Raw genomic sequence first — 20945 nt, 5'->3', positions numbered from 1 at the left:
TGGGTGCAGAATACAGTCTTTTGAAATTTACAGCATTAAGAGACCAAAATCAAGGCACAACTTTAATTAATATATTATTGAATGACTTAAATGTCCCAGGCACTGAGAATAAAGGTGAAAGCAGGGGTGCCTGGGTGGCTTAGGTGGTTAAGCGTCTCACTTCACCTCAGGTCATTATCTCAAGGTCGTGAGATCAAGCCCGGCGTCTGGTTCTCCCTCTGCCCCAACCCCCTCTCAAGCATGCACACTAATAATAAATAAAATCTTTTTTAAAAAATGCAATAGCAGTAAAATGAGATTACAACGTAAACTCTGATAATTTATAAATTTGCTAATTGCACAATCCTTAGTACACTTCTCTGAACTCCCATTCCACACTTAGCTTCATTTTCCCGTTTATTTATGAAAGCAGACATCAGGCAGTTTCCATAAAGTAGTCATCTAGTATTTAATTCATTCAGTTAGCAAACATTTATTGAGCTATTATGTACTGGTTCTTGTGCAAGGGATACAAAGATGAGGAAGACTTTGTCCCTGTCCTTATGGAGTGGAGCTTAAGGCATACGCCAGGCAAGGGTTTTGTTTTTTTGTTTTGTTTTTTAAGTAGGCGCCATGCCCAGCATGGAGCCTTGGCTTGAACTCATGGCTTGAACTCATGACCCTGAGACCAAGGCCTGAGCTGAAATCAAGAGTCAGGCACTTAACTGACTGAGCCACCCAGAAGCCCCCAGACAAGTTTTTTTTAAGGAAGTATTCAAAGCACTAAGGGGAAAAACCAAGTATGTTCAGAGTCTTGCTTTGCAAGATGGTTTCCTCTTGAACAGGTTCAAATTTTTAAAACTAGTGGCTTCTAGGTATAGAATATTGAAATTAATATCTATAAGTATATAATCTATAGGTGCAGAACACTGAAATTAATACTTAATGGTAAAATAAAATACTTTTTAGAATATTTACATTGGAGAATAGGCACCAGATGGTCAAGGTTAGGTACTCTGATAAAGCAGGTCATTTTAAGATACCTGAGATTCTCCTGGCCTGGAACTGTCACAGGCTATTTTAGCTAGAGCAGTTCTCAAACTTAACATCATGGGAATTCCCTGACGGACTTACTAAAACAGATTTCTAGGTCCCACTCCCACAGTTTCTGATTCAGGTCTTAAGTGTTGTGTTTTTAACAATTTTCCAGGTCATGCTGATGCTTCTGGTCCAGTGATCATACTTGAGAACCGCTGAATTGGAGTACAGATTAGGCATGGATAAAATTCCTTAAGAGAAATACACTATGTTTTAAGATACTGTGACGAATGTGGAAGGTTTGCCTTACCAAAGCTATTATATATGGAATGTGCACCTTACCCAAATCCATGGTCTTTGAATAAATCACAAAGGATACTTCGCCTTAAAGTATAATAGAAACGGTGCCTAGCTCTGTACCTGGTTACTTGGTATATGTACATGGGAGACTTTAGTAAACATCCCCTCTTTACTGAGACAGGTTTGGACATGTGGCTTTAAACCTCTGTGTTGAATAGAAGCGAACCTACTTGCAATTACATAATTTTCTTATTTGAAATTATGACAGGCAGGCTTACAACAAAGTTAAAATTAAGAACACTTTATCCAAGTCATCATCCAAAGCAGGATTCTTATTCATTAGTCATATGTTTTGCTCACTTTCTTCAATGAACCTGTTGTCCTATAGTGAGTTACCCCCGTGTGAGGCACACTTTATACCCAAGATTGATTGGTTGCCAAGGAGACTCCACTGCCACCCTGGGCAAGCTCATGTTTCCACTCCCTTTCGGCTAAAAAGAGGGGAACTCATGGTACAGGGTCAAGGGCAAGATGCTGGGAAAGTAGAATACAGATCCAACCTGACAGAGATTTGAAGTGAAAAGTTCTTGCTGTTCCATCCATCAGCAGCAAAAGTACTTGAGTTCAAATGATAAAACTTGAAGCTTTAGGCTTGAAGGGATATCAGCATCCAAGAATAGTCAGAATATCCTTCCTTGCATAAATCCAAGGGACAGGCCAAGGGGAACCTGCATCTACCTGCCAGGTCCAATGGTTTTCTATCCCTGGCTGCATCTAAGTCAAATTTCCCTATAAGAAAAACTCTGCTAACTCTGAACAAAATTGTCCTTTATAGTAGCCCCCAATCAGAGGTTAGGATAGTTCCTTCACAGAGTTCCAAAATTCTGGACTTCTAGAAACTACTTGTTGTTTCTCTTCCAATACTGTGCCATTGATTCTTGCATAAAATTCTGGAATGCTGGCTCTTCACGGCTTTCCTCCGTAACTACAAGGAAAAAAAGGTCAAGTCTTTTTAACTTTCCCATTAGACAGATTAGAGCTGCTGTCACCAATCCATGAGAAATAGTACTCTGCTTCTAATAAACTACGTGTTCACTCCTCACAATGAGGAAATATCTCCCAGAAGCATGCTCTATTTATCATGTTGCCCAAAATTTAGTTTCTTTCACCTGTAAATGTGGAGAATATCTTCCTCATAGAGTAACTAAAATGAGGTCCCACTCCTAGGTATTTTTAACCAAGAAAAACATATAGAGAAACTTTATTCATAATAACTAAAATCTGGAAACAACCCTAATGGCAATCAGCTGATGAATGGACAAACAACTTGTGGTAAAAGCCACATCATGGAATATTATTCAATAAAAAGAACATACTTCTGATACATGGATGGATTGCAAAAGCATTACACGGACTGAAAAAAAGTTAAATCCAAAAAGCTAAATACTGTGATCCTAATTATACAACATTCTGGAAAAAGCAAAATTATAGGAACAGAAATCAGATTAGTGATTGCCAAAAACTAAGTGTACGGGAAGGGGACTGAATAAAAACAAGCATGAGGAACTGGACTATGATGGCTGTTACAAGTGCATATATATTTGTTAAAACTCATCAAACTAGGGGCACCTGGGTGGCTCAGTCGTTAAGCGTCTGCCTTCGGCTCAGGTCATGATCCCAGAGTCCTGGGATCGAGCCCCACATCAGACTCCCTGCTCAGCAGGAAGCCTGCTTCTCCCTCTTCCACTCCCTCTCTTGCTGTGTTCCCTCTCTCGCTGTGTCTCTGTCAAATAAATAAAAATCTTTAAAAAAAAAAAAAAAAAAAAAGGTGAGCTTTACTGTTTGTAAATTATACCTCAATAAATCTGAGTCAATGAGGCAGTTTAGATGTTAGCATCCGGCACACTGGATGGTAAAGAGAGGTTTGCTCTCGGTCATAGCTAGAACCAAAAAGCGTTGTTTCAAGAAACAGATTCTGTTCACAGTACATAAAACTATGCCAGGTGGAACCCTTTTGGGTTTCCAGAGCCATTCTATCCTCAGTGTTACAGTCCCTTCTAACTGGTTTCGGTCTGCTGAGGCCTCCTTATGCATTCTTCCCCGCCCCCCACCTCATGTATTTTTAAAACAGTAATTACACGAAACAAAAATCCTGGATTTCTCAAATTGAGTTAGGACCTAAAGATGAGAAGACAAGAGACTAACAAAAAGCCTGTAATGAGCTCAATATTAACCATTCAGTAGAAAGGCCAGGAACTCAATATATGGATCTCTTTCCCGCTGCTGTATCGGCTGCCATCTTTCTCTCCCCTATCACTGGCTGCATCTATATGGTTTCTCTCAACAAGAAAGCTCCTGAGCAAACAATGTGGGAATAAGCAGCTACTCTTCTCATGAGCCACCTCAGCCACCTCTCACCTCTGTGATCAATATCATCAGTATCACTGTCTGCTTCCTCATCCTCTTCATCCAAAGTTCCCCGAGTCAGGATCAAGTCAGAAGGGTCAAGTGCAGGAGATAAGCTGTCTACGGAGAAAACACCTGTCAGTAGCATGTCATGAACCTATGTCTCCTCAAAAAGGTGATTTTGATTCAGTAACTATGATTATAAATTAGCAGGATGAAAATGCTCATGATAAATATAAATGCTGACTCTTACCTCTTCTAAATGTATTATTGTTAATACCACTTAACATTTTTACAGTAGTGTAGTTCACAAAATGCTTTCAGGATCCCAGAAACCCAAAAGGTGCTATTTTTAAGCTGAGGAAAATAATTCTCAGGTATCTTGTCCTGATAGTAACATCATTCGTTTTAGTAGCTCACAGCTTAGAAGAGGCTATAGGGGCGCCTGGGTGGCTCAGTTGGTTAAGCGACTGCCTTCGGCTCAGGTCATGATCCTGGAGTCCCGGGATCGAGTCCCACATCGGGCTCCCTGCTCAGCAGGGAGTCTGCTTCTCCCTCTGACCCTCCTCTCTCTCATGCTCTCTGTCTCTCATTCTCTCTCTCGCAAATAAATAAAATCTTAAAAAAAAAAAAAAAAAAAAAAAGAAGAGGCTATAGTTTTTCCTATGAAGACTAAAGGTATCTGAGCAGATGCAGTGTGTGATGAGTCAGCGTAAAAGCGTAGAGTACTAAGGAATATTCCTGGTGGAAATTTAAGTTCTGAGGGTCTGAAGAGAATAGATGGTGAAATGACAGAGAGTAAAGGAGCCAGGATATTATTCAAGAAAAAGAGGGAGGGAGGAAAATGGGAAATTGAATATACTAATAGAGGCAAATTCCCTACTCGGGGAAACTGAACAAGGGCTAAGTGCCAATCAAAGTCGAATCACTTCATTCCTGTGCAGGGAATTCAGCCTGCAAGGGTTGGACTCAGAACCTAAAGCGATGCCCAGTATCCTGGAGCCACGGGAGGACATGACCACTCTCTTCAGGAGCCTAGCTGGAGAGAAGTCAGCTGGGGATGGAGGAGGCCAACAGTGGCAACATCAAGGGGCACAAATCTCAAGGGGACTGTGGCCCTGAAGAAGGATGGTGACATGGCGTGCTAACAGTCAGTGCTTAAGTCTGTGCCCAGCTATACTTGTGATTTTCCCCAAATAATTTACTGCAAGTCCCCAACCTTTAACAGGTTATCTGAGTATGGAAGACCTTTTGCAGCAGATTTAACATTTGCTACTTCACATATTCTTGAGTGATGAGCACAGAAATTTATGTCACTGGGGTGCACAACAAAGACAGCCAGGTGAGTTCACATAACTGGTAAACCCCGCCAGTTTCTAGCATCTCCCCGCTCCAAGTGGCTTTGCTGTTGTCTACTGAAGATACAGCAAAAGCTTTCGTGAACAGAACTTCATTCCTTTAAAGGCCAGTCCATCCATAAGTGTGGGTGGGTGGGGCGCCTGGGTGGCTCAGTTGGTTAAGCGACTGCCTTCGGCTCAGGTCATGATCCTGGAGTCCCTGGATCGAGTCCCGCATCGGGCTCCCTGCTCGGCAGGGAGTCTGCTTCTCCCTCTGACCCTCCTCCCTCTCATGCTCTCTGTCTCTCATTCTCTCTCTCAAATAAATAAATAAAATCTTTAAAAAAAAAAAAAAAAAAAAAAAAAAAAATAAGTGTGGGTGGGTGGGGGCGCATAGATACTAAATACGAGCACCAACCTAGAAACCCCTAAGAATCAATGACAAAATTAATTCAAACAATAAGAAAATTCAGGGGCACCTGGGTGGCTCAGTCGGTTGAGCAACCGATTCTTGGTTTCGGCTCAGGTCATGATCTCATGGGTCACAGGATCTCGAGCCCCACACTGGGCTCCTCACTCAGCACAGAGTCTGCTTCCAATTCTTTCTCTCTTCCTCATCCTCCCCCTCTGCCACTCCCACCCCGCGCGTGTACTCTCTCAAATAAATAAATCTTTAAAAAATATTAAAAAAGAAATTCAGTAAAGTAGCAAAATAAAAAGACTAATATATGGAAATGAAAAGCCTTCATATACACAAACATAACCAGTTAGAAGATACAGTGGTTCAGAAAATCCCATTTTCAACACTGACAAAGAAGATAAAATACTTGGAAAATTTTAACAAAAACTATGCAAAAACCACAAGGAAAAACTCCTGAAAAATACAAAAGTACACTTAAAAATATAAACATATTCCTTATTCTTGGATAGAGAGATTCAACATGAGTCTGCAGTTCACCCTATATTAATGTACATAATGCAATACCGATAAAAATACCAAAAAGTTTTTTTAGCAAACTAAATAAGTTGATGCTAAAGTTCATGTGGAAAAACAAACATGCAAGAATAGCCACGGAAACACTAAAAAAGAAAAATATGAAAAGGGACTAGCCATGGCAGACATTAAAACATAATCTATAAAGGCCCTACGTAATTATAACAGTGTGGTACAGACAAATAGACAGTCCAGAAGAATAAAATGGGAAGTCCAAAAATATACCCAAGTACACATGGAACTTTAGTATACCATGTAGGTAGTATCTCAGATCGCTGGGGCAAAGGTAGACTTTTTGAGAAACAGTGCAGGTACAACTTTATGAAAAAGGTAACACAGACCTATACTTTACACCATACCCAGGAATAAACTCTAAATGGATCAGAGATCTAAATACAGAAAATGAGGGGCACCTGGGTGGCTCAGTTGGTTAAGCCTCTGACTCTTGGTTTCGGCTCAGGTCATGATCTCAGGGTCATGAGATCAAGGCCCACTTTGGGCTTCGTGCTTAGTGCAGAGCCTGTTGGAGATTCTTTCCCCTCCCTCTCCTTCCCCCTCTGTTCCTCCCCTCTGCTGGGATAACTAGCACGTTCTCTCTCTCAAATAAATAAATAAAAATCTTTAAATGTAGACAGTGGGGTGACTGGGTGGCTCAGTGGGTTAAGCGTCTGCATTCAGCTCAGGTCATGGTCCCATGGTCCTGGGACTGAGTCCCACATTGGGTTCCCTGCTCAGTGGGAAGTCTGCTTCTCCTTCTCCCTTTGCCCCTTCCCCCAACTCATGTTCTCTCTCTCACTCACTCTCTCTCAAATAAATAAATAATAAATATAATGAAACCATACAAGTACTACAATAAAACATGAGTAAATTCCTCTTTAACACAGCATAGATAAGGGATTCCCAATTATGAATCAAAATCCAGATGCAGTAAAAGAGAAGGCAAGTAAATTTGATTACATCAAAACAAAAACTTTCACCTGGCAAAATAACACCATGGACAAAGTCAAAAAACAAGTGACAAACAGAGAGAAAATATTTCTAACAGGCATCACAGAAAAATGGATACTATCCCTATTACATTAATGGATACTAAAACTAGTGGGTAAACATGTGAAAATTAGAAGGATATGCATATGGTCTCAAAGCATCACCCAAAAAAAGACTTACTATAAAGGGAGAAAGAACTTTACAATGAAAAACCTGGCAGACACCACTTTAAGCAAGTAATCAAAATTAACATCACCTATGATGGACAAATCTACATCGTGGGCCTCGGATGTTATGCATGGAAAAATCACAACTTCACTTCTGTAAAGTGCTGCCACCAATGAGCCGCCTGAACTGAGTCCTGAGGGAGCGTCAGACAAACCCAAACTGAGGAACATTCTATCAATTATCTGTCTCATACACTTCAGAATTGTCACTACCATGAAATACAAAGAAAAACAAAGGAACCATTCCAGATTAAAGGAGAACAAGAGTCAAGATAACTCAATGCAATGCAGATCCAGGATTTTCTCCTGCTACATAGGGCAAATGGCTACATCTAAATAAGGAACACATCAGACAACAGTTATCAGAGTTAGTTTCCTAATTTTTAGTAATGAGCTTATATAAAATAATACCCTTGTTTTTAGGAAATAATACACTCAAATATTCAAGGATAATATTCAAGAGTAAGTCTATAACTTATTCTTAAATGATTTTGAAAAAAAGAATATATATTTTGTTTATAAATGTATTTATATGCTTATATATAAGTCATACATAATGAGAAAAAGAAAAAGAATGAAGTAAATGTGGTAGAATGTTAACATTTTGCGAATCTGGTTGAATGGTATATAGTAATTCTTATACTAGCCACACAATTTTTCTGTTAATCTGAAAGCAGGTCAAAATAAACAGGAAAAAAAAAAAAAACGCAGGGGTTGGAGAGTAAAAAGTATTTAAGAAAATTGTAGGTGGGGGGACGGGGTAATTGGGTGATGGGCGTGAAGGAAGGCACTTGATGTAATGAGCACTGGGTGTTGTATGCAACTAATGAATCACTAACAATACACTGTATGTTAACTAAATTTTTTTAAAAAAATATTTAAGAAAATAGAGAAGATATCAAGTATCTTGCCAAAGTAAAGCAAAAACTACCTGAAGAGGAAGAAGTCAAAGTGGTATAGTTATATACAAGTTTCAGGAGTTTACCTTTCCAAATCACACACAAAGTAAATGTGATATAAAAAATAAATAGATACATCAATCTCAAACACCACTTTATCTTTATCCTTTTCTCTCTCTTAAATATAAGATTCTCCCTGCTCAGTGGAAGTAGGCATATCCTCCTTTTCGTTCCTAACACCAAGAGACCCTCCAATACCTGTGGCAGTCCCTGTGTCCAAGGCTACAGAGCCCAGATCTTTCCGAAGGCGTTCCAGTTGTTCCTTCTGCTGCTGGCTCTGTGCACTGGCCTGTACATACAGAGAAAAAGATCTTCATATTAAAGAAGGAGTCCTAGGGGCACCTGGGTGGCTCTGGCAGTTAAGCGTCCAACTCTTGATTTTGGCTCAGGTCATGATCTCAGGGTCACTGAGTGTGGAGCCTGCCTAAGATTCTCTCTCTCCCTCCACCCTCTCCCCCACCCCGCACTAACGTACTCACTCTCTCTCCAAAATAAATAAAATAAAATCTTAAAAAAAAAAAAGAGCCCCAAGTTAGATGCCAGACTTCTAACAAGAGATGACTAAATATACAAATACTAGAGGCTCTTTAGACACTGAGGCAGGTAAGAAACACTGAGGCAGATACAGAAACACCAAGCAGTGTGGGCCCAGAGGAGCACAAGTTCAGACGAGAGGGCTCTGTAGACAGAATTAGAGGTTTCAGAAACTGGATACAACACATCAAAAGAACCCTCAAGCAGACATAGCAGTGGTAAGGGGCCCAATGCAGCTGAAGAGGGCAGGCCAAGTGATTATTTGGAATAAGCACTGTGAACCACCTTTTTCTTAAAATTCTATAACCAGTCCTTAAATGAGCCTCGGGAGTAGGAGAGGGGTGGGGCCCAAGAAGTGCTTAGCAAATGTAACAGGAAAAATCAGATTTAAAAAACTTCAAATAAAGAGAAGAAAAATAATTAAGGGGCCCTTCTGCATCTAGACAGCACACATACAAATTTACTAATTTAAATAACAAACATCTAAAACATACACTGATAGCCAAAACAAAGGATTTATGGCAGGAGGATTAGTGCATGGTTTGAAGTTATATTTTAGTGGCCCAAAATACACAAATAGCCTCCTCTCTTACCACTGACTTCTTCAGACGTTCATATTCAGGACGATACTCCCTGGAAAGAGAAAACACTTTCTAAATTCCTTTATTTAATAATCTGTCCTGCCCACCCCCACATCACTTCTATTTTCCTAGGTCCCTGACAATAACAGAAGACCTTACTTCACTGAACATTATATGTAACAAGTCTTAGTCACGGAGATTATACCCCTATGGAATTAAAAGTCAAGGTGCTTGCCCCCACCCTGAAACCAGCAAAGAGACAAAAGACTGCTGGCCTGGAAAGATTAACTCTAGAATCCATGACTCACGAGCTCATCATTTGTTTGGATAAAACTAAGATGAATAAAAGAAGGGAGCCTGGGGTGCCTGGGTGGCTCAGTCAGTTAAGCGTCTGCCTTCGCCTCAGGTCATGATCTCAGGGTCCTGGGATCAAGCCCCACATTGGGCTCCCTGCTCAGCGGGGAGCTTGCTTCCTCCCTCTCCCTCCGCCCCTCCCTCTGCTTGTGTGTTTGTGCGCGCGCTCTCTGTCAAATAAATTTTTTAAAAAAGGGAGGCCTGTTGGGCTCAGGAAGCCCAATATGTAATTATGTGGCTTATCTGGGCAGTTACAAAAGGATACAGAGGGTCTATCCTAAGACTTTGGTAACACACAGAAAGACCCCTTGTCTGATGAATCAAAATCAAAATAATGTGTCTAAAAACCACCATGTGGTTGTTAGCATCTTGCTAAGTATGAAGCCAAAGGAACATGCTAGTAAGTGGCCAATTATCATGCCACCAGCCCAAGGAAAGTGCTCTGATTACACTTTCCTGTAAGTGAACAGAACTCCAGTATTAACCATGATTACAGTAATAACCACCATTTATCATGAAGTGTGCTTGCTATGTGTCAGCAATCGTGCTAGGTGCTTGGATATATTTTCTCAAATAATGCTCACAACAACCTTAACAATAAATGCTATTATCCCTGATCTACAAATGATGAAAACTTGCTAAGGCCACTCATTTATTCAGTGGAGAAAATAGAAATCCAACCCATGTCTGTCTGACTCCAAAGTCTATGTTCTTAATCCAGGGTCAGCCAATGTGGCAAACAGGCCAAATCATGTCTATTTTTGTATATAAAGTTTTATTGGAACACAGCCATGCCCATTCATTTGCAAATTGTTTATGGATGCTTTTGCCCTACAATGACAGTTAAGCAGTTGCAACAAAGATCGTATGGCCCACAAAAGCCTAAAATATTTACTATCTGGCTTTTTACAAAAAGTCTGAAAACTCCTGCTCTTAATCATTCAATACAGCGAAGGTTTTATACTCCTATTTTTAAAAAAGGTTAATGGGGACTTGTTATCCCTAAGTGTACACATACAGATCCAGTACACATACACATGGCAAACATAATACCTATACTATGAAAACCAAAATGCTTTGCTGACAAAACTGCTACCATATCAGATTGTACTGACATTTACTAAAAATGTCATCAACAGGATTTTCCTTTATCCTCACCTTTCATATTCTTCCGCAGCACTGGTGACTTGCATGAAGAGTTCATCTAAGCCTGTACCCAGAACAGCAGACACACCCACCACCTGTCAAAAGCATCAGTACCACTGAGGAAACTGTATATTTTTAAATGCTGTACATTACTTTGTTCAAATATCATAAAATCTTCATAAAAGTTGTTTAGATACTTCAAGAAGTCTCTGACAAAGAGTGAAGCCAAAACAAAACAGCACACATACTCAAAAGCCACGGAAAGATGTCTATGGAAAAGAGAGGACTAGAAAAAAAAGAGTTAGGAGAAACACGTAGCAAGACTTGTCATCTATTCCCTGTCAAATCCAACCACTGTTTTCTATAAAAATTAGTATCGCAATGCCTTTGCTTGGGCAATTACCATCCTCCCTGCCACCCCAACACACTTTTGCTTATATAAATTGTACCCTTCCTGGGTGCCTGGGTGGCTCAGTCGGTTAAGCGTCTGCCTTCGGCTCAGGTCGTGATCCCAGGGTCCTGGGATAGGGTCCTGCATTGGGCTCCCTGCTCAGCGGGAAGTCTGCTTCTCTCTCTGCCCCTCTCCCCCCCTCGTGTGCACGCTTTTTCTCTCGCACGCACATACACACACACAAAAGTAAATAAAATCTTTAAAAAAATAAAAAATAAATCGTACCCTTCCTTCAAAGCATATCTCTAATGCTATATCCTCCAAAATCCTTCATTTCAAGAGTGATCTGCCCCTTACCAGCATGAGCCTCAACCTCCAATCTTCGTAAGGTCCTTAGCACAATATATCATGTTTCAATTCTGTGTGTAGCCCTCTCTTCAAACTAAACCATAAACTCTGAAGGTAGGGTCTTTACCTTATTTATCTTTTTTAAGTAATCTCAGTGCCCAAAGTGGGGCTCAAACTCACGACCCTGAGATTAAGAGCCAGCCATATGTTCTAGTGACTGAGCCAGCCAGGCGCCCCTACCTTATTTATCTTTTAAACCTCCAGTTTTAAAACTGGACAACAACACGCAAAAGAATGAAAAAAAAAACAACCATAAAACTCCCATTTTTGTAAGTAATGCTTAAATGCCTTTTTTATGAAGGTAACGAACTTCTTTTCTAAGATAGGTTCAAAACCAGCCCTATGGATTAAGAGATTGTCTGAAGGGACTGTCAGCATAAGGAGAGGAGAAAGTTTACCCTAAGTGAGCTGTAAAATTCATCTAACACCAGGCTCATTGAACGAGTCAGGTTACTGACGTATGTAGTCTCTTGATTCAAGGCATCTTGGAATGCCTCAAAATCTTGCATCCATTCCACTGCAAAGCTGTGATCAATGATGTCAGTCTGTACCAGAGAGAAGTCAACTATTAGCAACCAGAGATGTGCTTAGATATCAAACATCGAAAAAATTTTAATTAAGTGGCGGCAACAAAGCAATTATTCATGTATGTTCTCTCTGCTTTCGCCATTTCCTCCACCACTACAACAAACCATAAAGGGCCAAGACTACTGTAAATAATGAAATGAAGATACGTGTTCTCTTGGTTGAAGCAGACCCTTCACTATCCACTGCCAAGTGACCATGGCGACAGTAGATGCCAGCATATTCCAGGCTCTGAAGTCATGTAGTCTCTTGAATCCTAGCTGTCAACCCAACAACAGTGACGTTTTCTGTTTTAATTGTGACTGCCAATAAACTAGCAGCCCCTCCCCCATATACAATGCAATTCTGAGGGATAACCTATACACTACGGTTGAGGGGCTACTCTATCTAGTTTAAAAATACTTTGATGAGAGCCACTGATAAATATTCATGCAATCTGATTCAATCTTTCTGCTACAAGTGCTCATGACTTTGTTTCAGATAAGTCTGAATCTGTTCTCCGACAGGTGAAAATCCTCACCTACCCAAACCTTCCAATAACACAAGGTTCTGATGAAAAAGAAATACTGAAGGAAGGATCCACTTACTTTATTCATAACCACAATGAAAGGCAGCTTGGTTTTGTACAAGATGCTGAAAATCAAATATCAAGACACTATTAGTAAAAACACTTAAGCTCCTGCTTGCCCAGTGTCAGTCTGTGGGAACTGAGTAAAGAGAAGTGGAATGGGTTCAGACTCCACATATACGTATCCATTCTCACACAGCCCTCAGTTTCCTCTCCCAAGAGGAAAAACCAGCACCTACCCACAAGCAAACAACACACACACATTCTCTCTCTTTCTTGGAGTAATAATGCTTTGATACTGATCTTGTTTTTTGTGTATGCTTTTTTTGTAGGGTTGTTTTTACCAAATAACTGTCTTTTAAATAATAAATATGGAAACAAAAAACACTATCAATCATCAGATTTCTATTTGGACTAGGATTTCCTGAATCTAACAAGAAGGGATCCCCCTAGTCATATGAGAAGGCACAAATGCTGGCGATGGCTTTTGTGTACACCCCAAGTAAATTCTCTCACATTTAATAATAGTTCGCCTTGTTCCTATGTCTACTGCACTCACATACCCTAGTGAGGCATGTCCTTCTGTCCCCAATGACACCAAGCTGGGGCAAACTTGTGCTTTGTGGAATTATAGATAAATCTCTTTATTCATAAGCTCTCACATTATAATTTAACTCTACATGTCATAACACAGAAAAGGAGCATTTAGACCAGAGGGCTCTATTCTATTTAGACTTGTTTCATTCAACTGGGAGCAACTACCAAAAGGTTCATATTCATACACGACCTGTTTCTATAACAAGCAAGGGAGGAAGATGAGAAGCTGCTCATAGAGAATGCCAGCACATGTGTCTCTTTTCTCTTCTAACCTCTCCCCAGCTCACAACTACTAAACTGAGGGGCACATCTAAATGAGCACAAATCCAGGTTGGTAAGTACTCGGGACTCAAATACAAAAGAGAAAAGAAGAGGCCTCCTCCCTTGATGTAATAGCATGCCCACCAGCAATCAATTACCTGCAGGCATAGAGCATATTGGACATGAAGGTCACTGGGTTGGTACTTCTTGATGTGTCCATTACATAAATGACAACTGTTGGAAATGAGGATGCCTAAAGCCACAAAATAATCACAGCCTTAGTCAAAGGGCTCATGACCTATCCCCAAACTCTTTTCCCACCTTCCTTAGCAAGGGAGAACTGCCTTAGGCAGGGTGTACAGAGCTTCCACAACTCCCTCCCATATAAGGTCCCATGCAATAAAAAGATGCTTAACCAGTCTAGCTCTCTAGTTACTCTCAGTAACCAGACCTACAGTACTCACCAGGGCCTCCGTGATGATTGTCCCAGAAGCTGACCACGTGAACACCTCAATCTGTCCAGGTGTGTCAATCAAGACATATCTGTGTCAAAAACGACCATTAAAGAAGTATTACACTTGTGTAATGCTGAAAGATATTCCAGCACACAAAACACTGAACATCTGGTTATCCAAGATTGGAACCTCTTCACACTGTCAAGTCTAATTTCCTCCCACTGCCCTTAAAACATATACCACGTTCCCCTGGGCTTTGTTCAATGTCCAATACTCACGCTACCAGGCAGGAGCAGCAGTCCACAAACTGCTGCAAATGATCACAGAGAAACTGTGATAGTTTTAGAAACACACTGCATTAAAGATGAGAGATAAAACGAGAAAGCAAATCTCTTGGGAAACCATCTGGTCTCTTGGGGTGGAGGTGGGGGTGAAGGTGGATGAGGGGAAGGAGGAATAGAGAGATAGGGGAGTAATAGCTAAATACAGGGTTTCTTCTTGAGGTGATGGAAATGTTCTAAAAGTGACTGTAGCTATGGCTGCACAATTCTGTGAATATACCAAAAGCCAACAGACACTTTAAATGGTATATGAATTATATCTAAATAAAGCTGTTTTTAAAAATGAGCAGAAAATTTTGGATAGACATTTCTCCAAATATATACCAATGCCCAAAAAGTACATAAAATGATGTTTAACATCTTTAATCACTGAGGAAATATAAATCAAATCTGATACCACAATGAGACACCACTTCACACCCACTGACATGGCTATAACCAAAAACAAGGACAACAAGTATTGGCGAGGGTGTGGACCAGGACCCCTCAGACGATGCTGGTGAGAATGTAAAATGGTGCAGCCACCCGGAGCTGGGGTAGGAAGGGAGAGTAACAGGAACTGCTAATGAGTATGGAGTTTCTTTTGAGGATGAAGAGAAAGTTCTGGAATTAGATAGTGGTGATCAGTGCATAACTTTACAAATATACTAAAAACCACTATACTGTATACTTAAAAATTAGAGTGGACCTTTGGTACATGAATTTATATCTCAATAAAGCTGTTATTTTTTTTTTAAACTACCTCTAGTAGTTATTTATAAAAACATTTTTGTTAAACACCTTATCTATCCATGCTTCTATGTATATATGCATGGAAACATGTGGAATGAGTCACTGATAGTAATAATGGCAATAATACATATAATATTATATAATAATACTATATGTTATACATTATAAAATAATGTAACACAATATAATAGTAATAATGATGATTGTTACTTCTACTGAGAATCAGGGTGAAATAGTTTCATCTTTTAAATATTATACATGGTTTTAATTCTCTAAAATTCTTTTTAAGATTTATTTTTAAACAAGGGTTAGTAAGATGTTTCAGAGATCTTAATGCCAACAAATGTGGTTTTCCCAAGAGAAGGCAGGTAGACAACTAAATTTGGACAAAGTCTCAAAAATACCTCCTAGGAAGCCATGGGCATATATGACAGGATTGGGGGCAGGATACTATTAAATTTAGATCTTCACCGTATATCACCTTAATGGGTTGTTTGGTTTTTTTTGCCCACTTTTTTCTTTTCACTTCTAATGGTTTCATCTCAATCTACACCCTTTCAGAGTTTGACGGTATGCTGAAATCCTCGAAACATGTCAACTACAGAGTAATAAATTGGTGTTAAACTGAAATCACTTACTTAGATATGTTCTGGGCCTTCTCAATAAATTTCATCACCTAAAAGAAAAAGATGCCAATTACAACAGGATCCATTTTCAACACAAAAATCACCCTTTCCGGGGTGGCCTGCCTTATAGGCACTATCAACTATTCAATCTCTGTGTTCTCAATTTAGGACACCAACTAATAAACTCAATGAACTAAAGAAACAGAGCCACACCAGCAGCACTGCAACACGCCGGAGTATACTGCAAGGTCCTAAGAAGCTAAAGACGATCTGTCACTGTCAGGACTTATCTCTTGGTGCTTCAGTAAAATGTTAACAGCCTGTCTCACGGAGTGATATCAGGGTAAAAAAATCAGTGATTACAAAACACTCTTATGGACATAGGTGACAGAGAGAAACTTAAACAGTGACAATTATTTGTCACACGTAAAAAGCCCCATTATCTTTCCATTCCATGCCTGCTAGCCCATCCCACTCCCCAACCCTCCATTCCATCCTCAAGGTGACACTACAAGCCAAGATCAAGAAAAGAACCTGGATTTTTGTTTTATTGGCTGTCACAATGTTAAATGTGAAGTGTCTCACAACATTGATCATCCTGTCATAACCTCCTCTGTCTCCCAAAATGCTTACTTATTTTCTATGTATATCCAGGTTTATTGCTCTTTCTCAATGTGAGCAAGCTAAGGCATTTAAAAGTCACAGGTTTTTACACAGCCATGCCTATAAAAGTAAAGACAGACATACCTGATCAAATCTGGTAGCAAAGAGATTGAGTGACGTCACTATACCACCATTGGGCCCAAGTCCATACCTGGACACTAAGTTGAGGATTTAAATTACTTACAGATCAACTTAGATGATGAAATTCACACTTAGGATATCATTCACACAAACAGCATTATAACATTAGTGTTCCATGAATGGATACGGGCAGCTAATCCTTGACATACCACACAACCTTAACCTCACAAGGAATTTTCATTATCCTCGTTCCTTTATCATGTTGGGGATGCCGAGGCAAAATGAAGAAATTAAAGTGACCAAAATGTAACAGACAGATGCATCTGGCAGTGACAGCTTAATAGCATTAGCCATTAAGATCATCTGAAAATATCATTAAGATATCACACTCCTTGCTCTGATCCTCACTGGTCAATCAACCTGCTGATTAGAATTAGTCTATCCACCTAGACCCACCTATACGGAAAGTACACATTTCATGCAGCAATGTACTAAGAGTTGATCCTACTTCTGAGTTTCCCAGTGTCAGAGGAGGTGGTAGCCTCCAAGGTGACACTACTTTATGGGACCAGGCACAGCACCAGCTAGCCTCTCACTCTCTATGCTCTCCAATTATAATAGCCTGTAGTCTGGGAAGATGGTAAGAAAACTGAAACCACAAGCTGAAACAGTATTTCTAATCACCTATAATACCTCTTCTCACATTCATCTTTCCATCCTCCTAATTAAATTACTTTAAAGCAATTAAATGCTTTTGCTAGTATATTTCACAAAGAAATGGAAAAATACTCTCAAAGCCACAAAAAACAGATAGTAACTAGTCAGGGATGAGTCAGCAGCGAAGCAGATGCGGAAAAGGATACTGTTTCATGACTTCTTTATACTTCACAGTGTCACGAATATCTGGGGGGAGGCGGGAGGAAGAATTCATTGGAATTTAACAGACAGAAACAATATAGTTGAGACCCTCCACCTATAATATCCTCAGACAACGGGCCTCTCAAGTCATCCCTGCTTCCCCTGAGGAAAAAAAAATAAGTTTCTCTTTTGGTATCTCACTTACTTTTCAAATCTGTTTTCTAAATTTTTAAGCTAAGGTCACTGAACTGTGACAGGGGAAAAAAAAAACAAGATCGTGAAGAGAAGAACAGGGCAGAAGATGCCCTGCAAGTACCTTCTCACCCAGCAAGAAGCTGAAACCAACCATTCAGACTTCTCTTGTCTGCATTCTCTTCTACTAATTCCCCCAGTTTCACACTGGTTTCCTTCCTTACAAAAGACAGCGGGGAAGTAACCCATGAAAAATGTTAGCTAGGAGCTCAGAAGTTATGGTAGAAATGGTCTGAGACAAGGAGAAAAGTTTTTTTTTTTTAAGTAATGTGGCCAAGCTGGGTTTTGGGGGTTTTTTTGAGATTTTTTTTTTTTTTAACTTACTTCAAAGAGAGAGAGAGCGTGTGCACACATGCATGAGCAGGGGAAGGAGCAGAGAGGGAGGGAGAGGGAAGGGGAAAGAATCTCAAGCAGACTCCCCACTGAGCTGGAGCCCAATTCGGGGCTCAATCTCATGACCCTGAGATCATGATCTGAGCTGAAACCAAGAGTTGGACACTTAACCGACTGAGCTACCCAGGCGCCCCAAGAGAAAAGTTTTGTACAACTTTAATACCTTATCAGTGACCATACGCATAGAAAAAAGGCAGCTAAAAAAAAATGCAGAATTGTTGAATCACTATATTGTACACCTGAAACTAATATAACATTGTATGTTAACTATACTGGAATTAAACTAAAAATAAAAGAAAGAAAAGAAAAAGGGAGATGAATCAAGAAAAAAGTTTATTTCTTACTAACTGCCTACTGGTAACAAAGGTAATACAGACATGATTTTTCAAAAGGAATTAATACATCCAGTAATATCTAACTAAACCTGTCTACCAGCCTGTAGACCCCACCAACTATTAGAATTCCATCTTTTTTTTTAATTTAGGTATAACTGACATACAGTATCTTACCAGTTTCAGGTTTACATCATAATGATTCGATATTTTTATATATTTCAAAATGATCTCCACAATAAGTGTGGTTACCATGTTACCATACAAAGTTATTATATTATTGACTATATTCCCTATGCTGTACGTTATATCCCCATGACTTACAGTGTACCTAGACGTTTGTACCTCTTAATCCCCTTCACCTATTTCACTCGCCTCCCAACTCCTCCCTGCTCTGGTAACCAACAGTTTGTTTCCTGTATCTATGAGTCTGTTTCTGTTTTGTTTTGTTTTTTAGGTTCCACATATAAGTAAAATCATAAGGTATTTGTCTTTCTCTGTCTTGGCTTATTTCACTTAACATAACACCCTCTAGGTCCATCCATGTTGTCCCAAATGGTAAGACTTCATTCTTTTTTATGGCTGAGTAATTTTCCATGGTTTATATATACCACATCTTCTTTATCCAGTCATCTATCAACAGAAGTCCATCCTTTAAATGAGAAGATACCAACTTTTTCCCAAACTCTTCCCAAAATGATCTCTGCTTCTTAACAAGGTTTTCCTTTATTAGTATGATTGGGGTACAAGCAGCTTAACAGGATTAAGAAGAGACAAAGAGGGAGAGGATTAGCACAGTGACAGGCAGGAAATCAGGAGGCCCCTGTATCCTATCAAGAACCATGACAGTGAATCATATCCACTCTTAATTTTTTTCACAGTCACAGATCCTCTGAAAGTCTGATGATAACTGGAAACCTCTCCCCAAAACAATGCATATATGCATATATATACACATTTTCCCATGTAACTTTGCGAGTGGAAGAAAGGTTCCTATAGATCAGTAAGTGAACTACCACACAAGAACCCTTAAACTCTAAACTTTTGAGAAAAGAAACTAAACAAAAAAGGTTTATGTATCAGAGCCTGCTGAAGGTTTTATGACCTTGAGGTGAGAGGACTGACTTTCTGTCACTTCATTATCCCAAATAACAATAGCCTGATACTCTCTGGTCAGAAAGAGGGGAGAGATAACAGTGAGAGGTAAGGAAATAAACTTACTTAGGGAAAGGAGTAAACAAAGAAAATGTGAATAAGGGAGAAGGCTTGTTTAGAGATTCTAGGAAATTCAAGGAAAATGAAAGTAGTTTAGAAAAATGAAAATGAGGGGCACCTGGGTGGCTCAGTCAGTTAAGCGTCTGCCTTCGGCTCAGGGCATGATCCCAGAGTCCTAGTATGGAGTGGGAATGGGGCTCCCTGCTCAGCAGGAAGTCTGCTTCTTCCTCTGCCTCTGCCCCTCCCCCTGCTCCTTCTCTCTCTCTCAAATAAATAAATAAAATCTTAAAAAAAAAGAAAAAAATGAAAGCATTAAAGACTGGTGGGCTGGAAACTTTCCATTTTCTGAGGGACTTCACACAATTTACACAGTGCTTACAATTTACTCACCAATATTGGCAGGAAAGGGTACTTCATGTACAGCTGGGTCCAGATTAATCACATAAGGTGGAGAGCCTTGGCTATGTAGATGTCCAGTAAGCCTCTGCAGAGATATGAGAAGAGGGATGGAGTGAGACAAAGAGGGAATAAGGGGCCAAGATTCCTGTATCGATCATACCTGAAGACTCCTACACTTCCATTTCCCTCGACCTGAAATATTCGTCCCCAATATCCACCTCCAACATTCAATTCTCATAAATGCTAATTCTTCTTTATCACCCGTCTAAGGGAGTCTCCCCTACTCTCGATCACTTATTTACCTGATTTGTGTGAGGTTTTTTCTATCACTCCCATTAAAATATTAGCTCCCAAAAGCGGGAACCTCGTCAAATTCAATCTCTGTATCTCCAGTGCTTGAAACATAAGAGCTGCGCAAGAAAAAATTCTTTAGTAATCTACACCAAAAGCCTGTATGCTAGCACTGTATTAATTGCCAGTTACATGTAAGCCTCTGCCTTCGAGGAGTCGGCAATTTTACCGGTTAAGACAATTCCGGAACAACGTGGTAAGTTGTACCAAATATGAACTGAGGGTGCGAAGAAGAGCGCCCTAAGTAAACCAGGCTAGAGTCCAAAAAGGCTAGCCTAAGAAGGAACCGGTGTTGCTGGGAAGTACCTTAAAGCCACACGCGGGTCCCCTCCAACTCTCCTGAGAGACCCCCTCCCGTTCTCCCTGGCCTTCCGCCCACCACTGACAACCTCTCGCGTGCACCTACTACGCCCGCGCCGTGTACGTCACCTGTACAAAGGTGGTTTTCCCAGATCCCGCCATTCCCAACACTAACAGACAAACTGAGGGCCGAGGACCCCCCGAAGCCTGCAATGCAGCTGCCTCTGCGGGCGCCGCCATCTTTCTCCTGGCTCCGCCCCCTCTACCATAGAGACGCCGCGTGCCTAGAGAGGCT

The 20945-nt window shown here is 40.2% G+C and overlaps 1 protein-coding gene across 1 annotated transcript; it reads right to left on the bottom strand.

Annotated features, from left to right (window-relative positions):
• Positions 1–423: 423 nt before the first annotated feature.
• On the bottom strand, positions 424–20937 carry GPN1 (GPN-loop GTPase 1). The gene is made up of 14 exons (XM_036090206.2): positions 20780–20937; positions 19991–20084; positions 17414–17453; positions 16554–16620; positions 15819–15856; positions 14117–14195; positions 13811–13905; positions 12814–12859; positions 12040–12186; positions 10855–10937; positions 9355–9394; positions 8426–8516; positions 3736–3843; positions 424–2302 (listed from the first exon to the last, which is right to left on the bottom strand). Exons 1-14 carry the CDS (start codon positions 20888–20890, stop codon positions 2217–2219), a joined length of 1125 nt encoding a protein of 374 aa, XP_035946099.1. The 5' UTR covers positions 20891–20937; the 3' UTR covers positions 424–2216.
• Between the last annotated feature and the right edge of the window lie 8 nt (positions 20938–20945).

Source organism: Halichoerus grypus, chromosome 10 (assembly GCF_964656455.1).
Source record: "Halichoerus grypus chromosome 10, mHalGry1.hap1.1, whole genome shotgun sequence".
In the NCBI taxonomy this organism is placed as follows: Eukaryota; Metazoa; Chordata; class Mammalia; order Carnivora; family Phocidae; genus Halichoerus; species Halichoerus grypus.
This window is presented reverse-complemented; position numbering and strand designations above follow the sequence as displayed.